General features: G+C 40.8%; 1 protein-coding gene across 4 annotated transcripts in view; it reads right to left on the bottom strand.

Annotated features, from left to right (window-relative positions):
• The window catches only part of PTPRB (protein tyrosine phosphatase receptor type B), a 139,216-nt gene that overhangs the window by 42,170 nt on the left and 84,556 nt on the right, over nt 1-12,490 (bottom strand). For all 4 annotated transcript variants that reach the window (XM_003405594.4, XM_064283873.1, XM_064283875.1 and 1 more), the window contains 6 exons: nt 10,201-10,470; nt 6,491-6,754; nt 3,937-4,200; nt 2,956-3,237; nt 1,688-1,966; nt 974-1,123 (listed from right to left, as the gene is read on the bottom strand). In XM_003405594.4, coding sequence (XP_003405642.3) covers nt 974-1,123; nt 1,688-1,966; nt 2,956-3,237; nt 3,937-4,200; nt 6,491-6,754; nt 10,201-10,470 — 1,509 coding nt within the window. The remainder of the gene's footprint in view (nt 1-973; nt 1,124-1,687; nt 1,967-2,955; nt 3,238-3,936; nt 4,201-6,490; nt 6,755-10,200; nt 10,471-12,490) is intronic.

Genomic DNA, 12,490 nt, shown 5'->3' with positions numbered 1-12,490 from the left:
TGATTAACCCTTTGCTTCTTTTAAGCTTGTGAATATTTTTGTGAACTGGTGGGTAGTGTGGAGCCCTGGTGGTGTAGTGGTTAAGAGCTATGGCTGCTAGCCAAAAGGTGGACAGTTTGAGTCTTCCAGCTGCTCCTTGGAAACCCTATGGGACAGCTCTACTCTGTCCTGCAGGATCGCTATGAGCTGGAATCCACTCAACAGCAATGGGTTTGGTTTGGTTGGTTGGGACTGCATGGTTGGTTGAAGTATTTGAGATGGGAAGGGGAGGACAAAGAGAGTTGAAAAATAATTGCTACTAAATGGCCCAGTGAAAGAGTAGTGAAGATCTCATATTGCTCCCATTTGGCACCAAATCAGGAGACCCCAGTGTAGAGACTAATTTTATTTGTATAATCTTCGAATTAACTGGGTAGGTTTTAAGAGCATAGGCTCCAAAGTCTAACTGCCTAGTTTTGAACCCTCTAACTGCTAGCTTTTTAACTGCTAGCTTTGTGACCTTGTTCACGTTACTTAATCTTTTCGTGGTTTAGCTCCTTATTCATAAAGTTGGAATTGTCCTCTTGGGGTTGTTGTGAGAATCGCATGAGCCAATATATGCAATGAACTTCAAACAGTGCCTGGCACATAGTAAAAAAGAAAAAAAAATTTTTTTATAGTAAGGACTCAGTAATCGATGGTTATTATTATTATTGTTGTAGCTGCTATTATTATTATTCTCCCATTTAATAATTAAACTCAGTGGATAATACTTTATTACTGAAAGAGTCTTTAAATAATTTCTTGTTCCATCTCTCTGCTCCATGTGTAGATGGTGTCATAACAGAGTGGAACAGGATTCACTAATCTGAAAAAAAAAAAATCTGAAGGATATAAAAATTAAGCTTTCTACTGTTTTTTTTGAATTTGCAACAGAGAGTCCTCGAGAAAGCAATTCTGTGTCTAAAAGCAGAGTCACTTCATGAAAACTTACCATCCGCCTCTCTCACTACCACTGTGAAGTATTTCACAGCTCCATTGGTGTCGCTGAACCAGCTGCAGTTGAAAGTAAAGTTGATGGAAGATTGGCTAATAAGCACATCCTTTTTATTCACACGAATATGTGGAGGTGGAGGAGGGGGGCCTGGAACAAGGGGTGGGGAAGGAACCAAGAGAGGTCACAGCTGGGCTTTCATGTCATAAACAATAGCCAGTGAAATGAAAATCTCCACCCAACTACATCAGACAGAAAGAGTGTATGTGTGTGTGTGAGTCTAATGCTTGTAATCAAGAAACCCTCCTCCTCCTCTCCTGAAGGGAAGAGGGCAGAGGAAGTGACTTGCCATCGGCACATTAAGCATAATGAAAGCGGCAACTCCTCAGCAGGACTTCCTGAAGTTGTTGCTTCAAATTGCTTAAAAGCTCCATTATAGCTCTAAGTACATCAGGCAAAGCGATGTATTTAAATACTAACTCATTCAGGTACTTTAACATCATTTAACTTGTTTGCTGCCAGGCTACTTTACACAGAGAAATGTTTCCATCTCATGGAGGATTTTAGGTCCTTTTCTCCAAGAGGCGATAAGACCTGCTAATGTGAAAGGGAACTATACGCAAGTGGATAGTGGTGATGGATACAACAGGGAGGGTTTAAAGCCCCTCCACCCAGTGTGCAAGAGGCTTGGTATAGACCTCCAGGGGCACTTACGGTCTATCATTGTGATAGTGCTGTCTTCAACTACCTCGCTCGTCATGCCAGCAGACTGCACCTTAATGGACACCAAGTACCTCTTATGAGGCACTAGCATCATGATGTTGAGCAGAGATTTCTCTTTCTCCAGCTTTCTGGAAAACTCAACTTCTTGAGTGTCCATTTTCCGGCACTCAATGCTATACCCATCAAAGTCAGAATCTGGGGGGATCCAGGAACAGGCGATGGCAGTTGAGTTCTGAGGCCGGCAATGCAGGTTTTGTATCTTGTCTGGCTCTGAGAGAGAGAGAGAGAGAGACAGACAGACAGACAGAGGGACACACAGAGAGAAACAGAGAGAGAAAGGAAAAAAAAAAACCTTAGAACTCCACGAGACAACTTTTTCAGCTCCTGTGGTCCAACTAGCTCGGAGTTCTAAATAAATGATTCTCAAACTTTATTTGGATTGTTTTTCAAGGAAATACTCTCATGGGCCTCACAAGAGAATTTTTGTTTGCCAGATCCCACTTTTAAAAATACAACATTAAAAGGTAAAATGCTGTCCTTTTAGGTAATTACCAGGTGCCAAGGTGACTGGAAACACAAATGCACATATGGGCACTGAAATCAAGTAGCAGAAGTCAGATAGAAGGTGGGGCAGAGTAGTACGGAGGTTAAAAGTACAGATTGGTCTGCCTGGATTCAAATTCCACTTAGATGTGTTCTTTCATTCTTACTATGCATTCTTGAAATGAATTTTCGGACGAGTTACTCATCTCTGTGCCCTATCTCTGGCCAACTAAACTTCTTTCTGTTCCTCTCTTAACAGATCTTTCTCTCCTCCCTCGGTCTTGGAATATTTTCTTCTCTCCCCCTGGATTATTCTCCATTTCTTTCTCCACCTCCACTTGGTGAATTCTACTCTTTCTTTATGTTTTGATTTGGATGTTTCTTCTTCCCGGAAGTCCCCTTGTATTGAATTAGATGCTTCTACCATGTTTCTATAGTACCATTTACTTCCTTCATCATACCTCAAATGTAATTGTCTGTTTAATTATAGTATCTCCCACCTAATTGTGAGTTCCATCAGGGCAGAGATTATTTCTGTATTGTAAATTGCTGTTGATGCTGAATGAATGAGCAAGTCTCTAAAGGCTTCTGTCTGAATTCCAGTTCAACCAATTCCAAGTAAAATGTGAATTTAAACCAAGCCTCATCAGCATAAGATTTTGCAACATATACTTCCTATCTACACTATCTGAAAAGAGTGGCAAAACATGTCATACTTGTCCTCACAGATCCAAAAATTGGTTTGCTGTAGGTTTTCCAGGAATCTCCGCTGACAGTCTTGACGCTGAATTGATAGGATCTTCCCGGACGGAGACCGTGCACGATACGTCCTTCTGATTTTTTATTGCTGTAGGGGTTGAAGACAGTGAGTGCATCTTGGGGGAACCACTGTAGTTCAAAGTCGTCGTAGTCTGTCCAGTCCGGGGGCCCCTTCCAGGTGATAGCCAGGGATGTGTTTGCAACATCGGCAAATGACATAAGACTGGGAGGACTTGGGGCTATATGTAGAAGAAAGGGGAAAATTACAACCATATGATAACATAGACAAATAACGATAGCTGAGTGACTTTAGACATACTGTTAATGTTCTTTGTAGGAAGAGATAATACAATGATATTATAATAGAAGCTTCCATTTGTAGAGTGTTTACTATGTGTAAGACACTGTCCTCAAGTACTTTAAGTACTTTGTCTTTAATTCTGCTAACCAGGGTGGCGTGGGTAACAAGTATGCAAAGATATTGATTCCATCAGATTTGGGAATGGCAGGGTTGGAGTCCACAGGCAATTATGCCCAGTTGCAGACAGCCTTGCCCATTTCAGCACACAGTGCAGCATACAGATGTTAATATTATCTGTGCATGCCCAAGATATAAAAGTGGTTAGGAAGCACTGCTCATAACAAGGCAATGACGATAGGTATGATTATCCCTATTTTACAGATGAGGACACTGAGGCTTAAAGCTCAATAACTTTCCCAGCTTCATACAGGGAAATGGTAGGCCTGAGCTAAGGACCTAGATCTTTTTGACCAGTCTGTGTTCTTTATCCACTGTGCCATTTTGCCTTCCCAAGTTCAGGGCTAGCACATGGCATGTCATTATTGATTTTATTTCTTGTCACTAAAATAATAATTAAAATGTGCCTTTGGAAGGTACTTCCTACCAGAATTTGGCCATTGGCAACTGAGCATCTTACCTGTTCTGCTCTCCCCTGTGGCCTTATTGGTGAGATCTCCACTGTGGGTTACCACACACAGCATGTACTTCCTTCCAGGAATAAGGCTGTGAAAACGCCACTCGGTCAGGTCCTTGTCTTTCCAGCTTTCCTTCTTCATGCCATCGGGGTTGTAGAGAATCAGCTCATAAAAGTCAAAGTCCCCAGAGGCTGGACTCCAACTGAACCAGAGGCTGTCTGTCATGTTCCGATTGGACCCCTTGAGGTTACTCACGGAGGCTGGGACTTAAACGGAAGGAAAACCTTTACTGAGAACAAAACAGGAACAAAGGCATTTGGGCCCACAGGTGAAAATAAGAGCTGATTTCAGTATATGGGTGGGTAGTACATATAGGAAAGTCAGATCTTGTCTACCTTTAAGGCCACCTAGGTTTAGGGGCAGGTGTTCATTTTGAGAAATGTGGTGTAAATTAAAACAAAAGAGTGAGTGATTTTTATATGCTTGCCACATGTACTCTGCTAAACACATAAAATGAAATCTTCACAAATGATTAATTACTAATGGGCAAGCAGTTTATAACTTAGCTTATAAAAGGCCCTAGAAAAGTTCATAAAAGGCCTTAGTCCCTCCCAGGCTGGCCCATCTCATTAGTGGTCCCCAACCCGTAACAACCCTCCCTGGGTCTCTTTACTTCCTTTCTACTCTCCTATAGGTTTTCAGTTCTCTCATGCTCTTTCTTGTCAAAACATGTCTGGGGAAAAGAAGTGTTAACGGTTACTTCCGCCATTGTATAAATTTAGTCACTGTGCCACCTGCCCTGTGGTTTTTTTAAGCTTCATGATTCTTTGGAAAGTAAAGACTACTGCCCCCTGTTGGAGGAATTTTAAACATTAATAAGCAGGTAAAGGGGGACTTTCAGAGGGAAGGCTGCCTGGGGAAACCCTGGTTGCATAGTAGTTAAGAGCTATGGCTGCCAATCAAAAAGTTGGCAGTTCAAATCCACCAGGCACTCTTTGGAAACCCTGTGGGGCAGTCCTACTCTGTCCTACAGGGTCACTATGAGTTGGAATTGACTTGACAGCAACGGGTTTTTTTTTTTGGTTGCCTGGGAAATGGCAACTCGTGGGTAACTCTCTCCGTGGTCTGGAAGCCCTGGTGACGTAGTAGTTAAGAACTATGGCTATAACCAAGAGGTGGAAGTTTGAATCCACCAGGTGCTCCTTGGAAACTATGAGGCAGTTCTATTCTGTCCTATAGGATCACTATGAGTTGGAATCAACTTGACAGCAGTGGGTTTGGCTTCATGGTCTAGGCTTATAGTTGCTCTTTTTCATTCCTTTCGAAATACAGGGGAACTTCTGGTGCATGCCTAGGATGTGGTCTTCAATGGCTCCCCTCATCTTCAGTCTCAGCTAAAATGTCTTCCCTTTCAAGTCACTCTTTGACACGTACACAATTTCCTTGATAGGAGAAAGGAAATCATCTTTTAAAATTCTGAAGTCTGTTTCTGTCCCCTCCCTTCCCCCAGTGTAGAGCTCTAAGAGGCCAGGGGCCTTGTCTTTTGGTCATTGTCATTCCCAGTAGTGAGCCCAGAGGGCTGGGCAGGGGAGCACCAAAAACTACTGTCAAATGAGAAAAAAACAGGATACAAATGAGCCTGAAGAGACCAAATTATGGAAAAAGAGTAAATTCAATTTCTTATTCGCAGCCCAGAGAGATTCCTCTCTCTCGTTTTCCTGGAACTCTTTCTTTTCATTTTACTAGACTATGTTTCCCATTCTCAGCAGTAGTTCCTTGTTTGTTCAGTTTGTCGCTGCCCTTCTCTGAACCTGCCCTCCACTCCGTCTATTTCTTGTAGAAATCTGAAGGATATCATGTAGATCCAACCACAGTAGGTTACTGCCCTCTGTTACCAGTTTGCCAGGAAGTAGAGAAGCCAGATTCATTTTCATCAAACCCCATGAGACAAGCAAAACCCAAAACCAAACCTGCTGCTGTCAGGTTGCATGGATGACCCCGTGAATTACAGAGAAGAACTGCTTCATAGGATTTTCAAGGCTATGACCTTGAAGAAGCAGATCCCCAGGACATTCTGGGGTGCCTCTGTGTGGGTTCAAACCACCAAGCTTTCGATTAGTAGTTGAACATTTAAATATTTGTGCCACCCAGGGACTCCATGCAAATGGAGGCAAAAGAGGAGAACCAAAAAAGAAAAACCAAACCCGTTGCCATCAAGTCGATGCTGACTCATAGTGACCCTATAGGACAGAGTAGAACTGCCCTATAGAGTTTCCAAGGAATGCCTGGTGGATTCGAACTGCTGACCTTTTAGTTAGCAGCTGTAGCACTTAACTACTAAACCACCAAAAAGAGCAGAAGTCAGTGCAAAAACTTGCCACAAACCATTCTTGTATATAATCAAAGTCTGATTTAGGGCCCATAGCCTGAAGGTCACAAATTTTATGTAAAGCTGCCTACTGGATAGAATACGGAGCTAAGAACAAATGAAGGAAAAGTCAGTGACTAGTACGACAACTATCTTGCTATACATTACTGCTTGAGTCCGGGTGTTACCTGTTCTCCCCAATATAAAAGACTCATTGGACAGCTCTCCACTGTGAGTTACAATCACCATTTTGTACATTCGGCCTTGTAGCAAGTTCTGGAAAGAGAAGCTCTGAACTTGTGGGTCAACTTGAGCTCTCTCCTGAAGAGTGCGATCTGGGTTGTACAGAAAGATGTTGTACCAGTTGAGTTCCCCCTCTGAGGTGGTCCAGCTGAAGGACAGGTGTCTAGTTGAATTCTCTGTGATCTTCAGATTGGTGACAGCTGCAGGGACTGGAAAAGTCAAAGGGCAAGTAAGTGAGACCAAGTTTGGCATGTCCCTGACACAGCCTGGAAGGATGTACCAAAAGCAGATGTTACTAACAGCAATTCTCTGCCTTTAGGACACATGGTCTCTGCCTTTAAGAAATTTTGACTTCACAGAATCCCCAGAGTAAAGAAACATGAATTTCTGTGCATTACTGATGCTGAAACTGTTAATTTTAAAAATAACAAAACCCCAATGTGAATAAAGTTGAAATGGCAAATGTTTTGTTTAGTTATTTTCCACAATTAAAAAAAAAAAAAAAAAGGGCAACGCCAGCGTGTCACACCCAGAGATTCTGATTTAACACATCTGAAGTGCGGCTCAGTTACTGGTGTTTTTCTAAAAAAAGTTCTCCAGGTCTCATAACCACAGGGTTAAATAGTGTCTGGGGACTCTGCCGGCATGATAAAGTCTGCTCTCCTGCCTGTCTGGCTCCTGCACTTTATTATTTAATCATCTATTTCGAAGGTACTCATCTTTTATTTTCAGCATGTTGCATAGGCTGATTTTTAGAAATGTTTTTAATTATAAAACAATTTATATTATTGAAGTATTATTTCTAGGAGTATATAACTGGTGTATAATAAACTGCACATGAAAAGTATAAAAAAATGAACCAAAAAGTAGTAGTGGGAAATTATCTTCACAGACATTTTTGAGGTGTAGAATAAATGCTGATCTGACTTGTGTAATTAAATGTTGTTTCTAATACTAAGAGTTAGATCAGAAATGAAAAAATTCTATCTGAGTGCCATTCTGAGCTAAGGAAGGGCCTTTGGAGGGAAGGACTTTGGGGAGAAGAAAATAGGTGGATAAAGAAAGATGAAATTGGATTCAAGGATATGGGAAAGAGAAACAGAGGAAAAGTCAAAGCTATTGAAAAAAAAAAAAAAAGGAGAGGGTCTATACTAAGATTTTGCAACCCCTTTGGCCTTAAGTGCTGCTGTTAGCAAAATGGTCAAGTGACACTAGAATGCTCTGCCTCTAGATTGCTGACGCAGATGCTAGGTATTCCACAGAAGTCTCTAGATGCCAGTGGAAACAGAACAGGACAGCTCCTTTGGTTTCTCTCGGGTTCTCCTCCCTCAACTCTGACCACTCTTTCTTAGGTTCTTTCCCTTACTCTTAAGTAGGATTTTGAAGGTCTCCTACCATGCACCCTTAAATGTTGGCCCTTAAAAGTTAGTATTTTCCCCGGTTCCATTCTTTTCCCCTTTATATTCTATAATACTATGTAAGCAATCAATTTCACTCACTTTTATGGATTTAACTAGCATTTTTGCCCAAATCTTTACCTCTAGCTCACTTCTCTTCTGAGCTCAGGGCTCATATCGCCAATTACCTATGGTCACCATTCTCTGCAAGTCATTTGGATATCTCAGACTTGATACACAGCTGAAGTCTGTATATCTCTCCTTAACACTTCCTCTCCCTCCTTCTCATATCTCCTTTAATGGTATCACCTTCTACCCAGACATCCAAGGTAGAAACTTTGGGATCTTCTATTCTTCTTCTATAATTCACTCAGCCACCAAGTGCCACCTTATTTGCAGAAATATTTTTTGACTTTATCCACTCTTCTTCAGGAGGGCCTCTGTGTTAGTTTAGCTTTAGGCCTTTATCATTCCTATAACTGCAATTGTCTCCTGACCCCACTACCCTCTCTCTGCTCACATCTTACCTACTCTCATTCTTGTTCCCTCTATTCCAGCCATACTGGTTTCTTTGTTGTTCCTCCAGCAGGTCAGACATACTCCTGCACCAGAGTCTTTCTTTCCCTTCTGCTTAAGATACTCTTTCCCAAATATTTGCATGACTCTTTCTTACTTTCAGATGTTTACTCGAATGTCACTTTCTCAATGAAGCCTTTGAGGATTGATTGTACTATCTAAAATTGTAACTCTCCAGTACTTTTTATCCCCCTTCCCTGCTTTAATTTTCTCTTTGGTATTTATTACTATAAACCTACTATGGGAATCCCTGGGTGGTGCAAATGTTTAACAAGCTCTGCTGTTAAACGAAAGGTGGGAGGTTGAAGTCCACTAGAAGTGCCTTGGAAGAGAGGTCTGGAGAACTACTTTCGAAAAATCAGCTATTGAAAACCCTATGGAACACGGTTCTGCTCTGACACAATGGAGTCACTATGAGCTGTGGTCAAGTCCAAGGTAACTGGTTTCAACCTACTGTATTTTTTACTGATTTTTTTTTATTGCCTTCTTCCCTCCTAGAATATAAGCTTCATGGCCGTGAGACTCTTATCTTATTCATTCCTGGATACCCAGAATTTAGAATCATGCTTAGCACATAGTACATACTGAATAATTAATGAATTAATGAACAGGTCTCCCTACCTTTGGTCTCTTCTGTACCCAATCCATCCCTCCATCCCAATTGACTCTGATTTATCCTTTTTAAGAATACATTTTTATTACAAAAAATCACTCTGGCTGAAAAATGTTTATTGCCTCCTCATATTTACAAAATAAAAGAAAATAAGCTTCTTAGGAAAGCATGCAAAGACTGTAATGTGGCCCCAATCTGGCTACTAAGCCTTACTTTCCCTCATGCAACATACACTTCAACTACCCACAACTTCTCATTGTTTCTTCGACAGGCCATAGTCTCTCACAACTCCCTCCCTTTGCCCAGGATAGTCTGTCTGCAGGGAGTATCCTTCTACCTTCTTTCCACGTGGGGAATCATTCCATCCTTCATGATAGTACTACAATGTCACTTTTATGAAGACTTCTCAGTTTCACCTGACCTCCATGCTTCCCTGCATGTTGGACATTCTTCTCTTATGTACCAACTTATCACAATGTATTGCCATTATTTGTCTATGTGCTGTCTTCTCCACTAGATAGTCAACCTTTTGAGGACAAGAAGCATGTCTAATTCATTTTCATGTCCCTATCAACATCACCTCCCCCTCAGACCTAGATAGTAAATAATCAATTAGCTCAGTGTGGTAGGCAGAATATGGCTTCCAATGATTTCCATGTCCTAATCCTTGGAACCTGTGACTTTTACCTTACCCATCTTGAAATGGGAAGACTATCCTGGATTATCTGGGTGGGCCCAGTGTAATCACAAGGGTACACAAAAGAGGGAGGCAGAAAAGTCAGAGAAGGAGATGTGATTGCCGAAGCAGAAGTAGAGTGATGCCATTGCTGGAAGGGGGCCATGCGCCAAGGAATGTGGGTGGCCCCTAGAAGCTAGAAAGGACTAGAAACAGCCTCCAAAAGAAACATAGCCCTGCCAACCCTTGATTTTTAGCTCTGTAAGACCATTTCAGATTCTGAAGTATGAGATAATAAGTTTAAAGTAATTTATTACAGCAGCAATAGAAAATGAACACAGCCAGTTTTTATAAGGAGCTATCACATATGAAATAATAAGCTGTACTACTTACCTGTTCGGCCTTCAGTTTGGGCTTCCTTGCTAAAGAGACTTCCACTGACAGTTAGGATCTGTATCTTGTATTTCTTTCCTGGTGTTAGGTCTTCAAATTTATGTTGCATAGCAGTGGCTGGCTCTGATGTGTTGCTCAGAAGGATTCCATTTTCATTTAGAAGAAGGATGTCATATCTTTCTGCCACACCAACTGCTTTCTGCCAACGTACTATTAAGGAATGACTGCTGTAAGCGTTGTCTGGAATTATTCCCTGGACAGATGCTGGGACTGCAAAGAAAAAGAACCAATTGAGAAAATCCTTCCTGAATCAACTGCAGGTAGGCAATAATGCTCCTGCTTTATTTGTGTTGTATTGATACTTTCTGTGTGCCTTTATGGTGTAAAGAGAAGAAAGTATTTCTTGGCTCGAATTATCTGTATAATAATTTTGATTCTCCATTTTTCTCTGAATTTAGACAGAATCTTAAAGTTGAACAGGTGGAGAGATTAGTGAAAGTAACACTGAAAAATATGTGGTGTTGTTTTTGTCAGTTGCTGTCAGTCTCTGACTCATGGTGACAACATGTACAACACAGGGTTTTCATTGGCTGATTTTCAGAATTAGGTCACCAGGCCTTTCTTCCTAGTCTATCTTAGTCTGGAAGCTCTGCTGAAATCTGTTCAGCATCATAGCAACACACAAGACTCTGCTGTTGCATGATAAACATGTAGGGTGATGTATATCTGCATATCTAGAAAGTGGAAGAATGCTGAACAAATTTACACTCAATGAATGTAGTTTAGATGACTGAATTATATCTTTTGTTTAGATTTTTATTCCCAAGATTAACTCAAGTCAAACCCTCAAGCCTTGATCTAAGCATTAGTATATAATTGTATTTGTGCTATGGCTCTTGACATGAAAGAAAAAATAATTGTACTTGCCAATGATTTTTATGTTCTAGGCTTATTTCTTTTCTCATTCTACAAAATCTCCTTAGGAGATCTCATCTATTCCCATGGTCTGAATTGCCATGTATAGGCAGGTGACTCCCAATTTCAAACTTTCAGTTCACACGTCTCTTCTGTTTTTGCAAATGACGTCTCTCTATGGATATTCCGCAGCTACCCAATGCTCAAGATGCCCCGATTAGACTCTCCCTCAACCAGAATGCTCCTTAGACGCAAGGATGACAAGACTTTGAATTGTTTATTTTGGACATGTCATCAAGAAAGAACAATTGCTAGAAAAGGACATCATGTTTGGTAAAGCAGCAGGTCAGTGAAAATGAGGGAAACCCTCAATCAGATGGACTCAAACATACCAATGATTATGAAGATGGCATAGAATTGGGCAAGATTTCTTTCTTCTATATATGAGGCCTCCACAAATCACAGCCAACTCAACAGCAACTAACAACAACACAACTAACAACTCCTCCCCCATCCTCCTTATTGCCCTTTGCTCCTATCTCACGGTCCAAGTTAGAAATCTGGATTCTTCTTCATATAATCAAACATGAATCTCATAATTTCTGTCTCTTAAATCTTATAAATATCTGTTGGATTGATACTCTTTCTACTGACACTACCCTAGGACAATGTCATCTCTCACATGCACTATTCAACAGCCTCTTGACCAGCGCCCTTGCCTTTTACCCCCCATTGTTTCAAACTCCACACTACGTCCTTCATAACCCCCTAGAAGTCTCATGCTGATGTCGCTTCACTGGCTCTACATAATTCTAAATACCTTAACAAGGCAAAAAAGGCCCTTTATGATTTGGTCGATCTACTCACCAGGCCAATGGCTCACATTCTTTATTCTAACATATTAAATAGCATGTAGGTTACCAAATGTGCTACGTTTTCTCTCATCTCCAGGTCTTTGCTTCTTCTAGTGGAACCAAATCAATGTACACTTCAACTAGATACCTTCTTAATCTCTGTTTATATGTTACATCCCCCTGAAAGCCTTCCCTGGCTCTTTTCTTTTGCTCCTGTAGTCCTCAATAATTGCTTTGATTTTAGTATTTATCAGCATAGTACTGAAATTGTCTTTTTACTTCTCTGTCTCCTTCACTAGATTATAAGCTTTTCGAGGGCAGGAGCTGTGTCTTGTTAGCTAGTGAGTTCCCATATTCCAGCTTAATGCTTGGCATGGTTGGGTATATATGTATATATTCAAACCACATGCCAAGCACTATGTCAGATATGGGAAATATATATATATATTTATATTATATATGTATACACATATATGCATATTTTTATGAATGTGTGTGTATATATATATACACATACACAT

The sequence above is a fragment of the Loxodonta africana genome, chromosome 4 (genome assembly GCF_030014295.1).
Source record: "Loxodonta africana isolate mLoxAfr1 chromosome 4, mLoxAfr1.hap2, whole genome shotgun sequence".
Taxonomy (NCBI): domain Eukaryota; kingdom Metazoa; phylum Chordata; class Mammalia; order Proboscidea; family Elephantidae; genus Loxodonta; species Loxodonta africana.
Note: the sequence above shows the minus strand (reverse complement) of the source record. Positions and strands in the feature narration are given on the sequence as shown.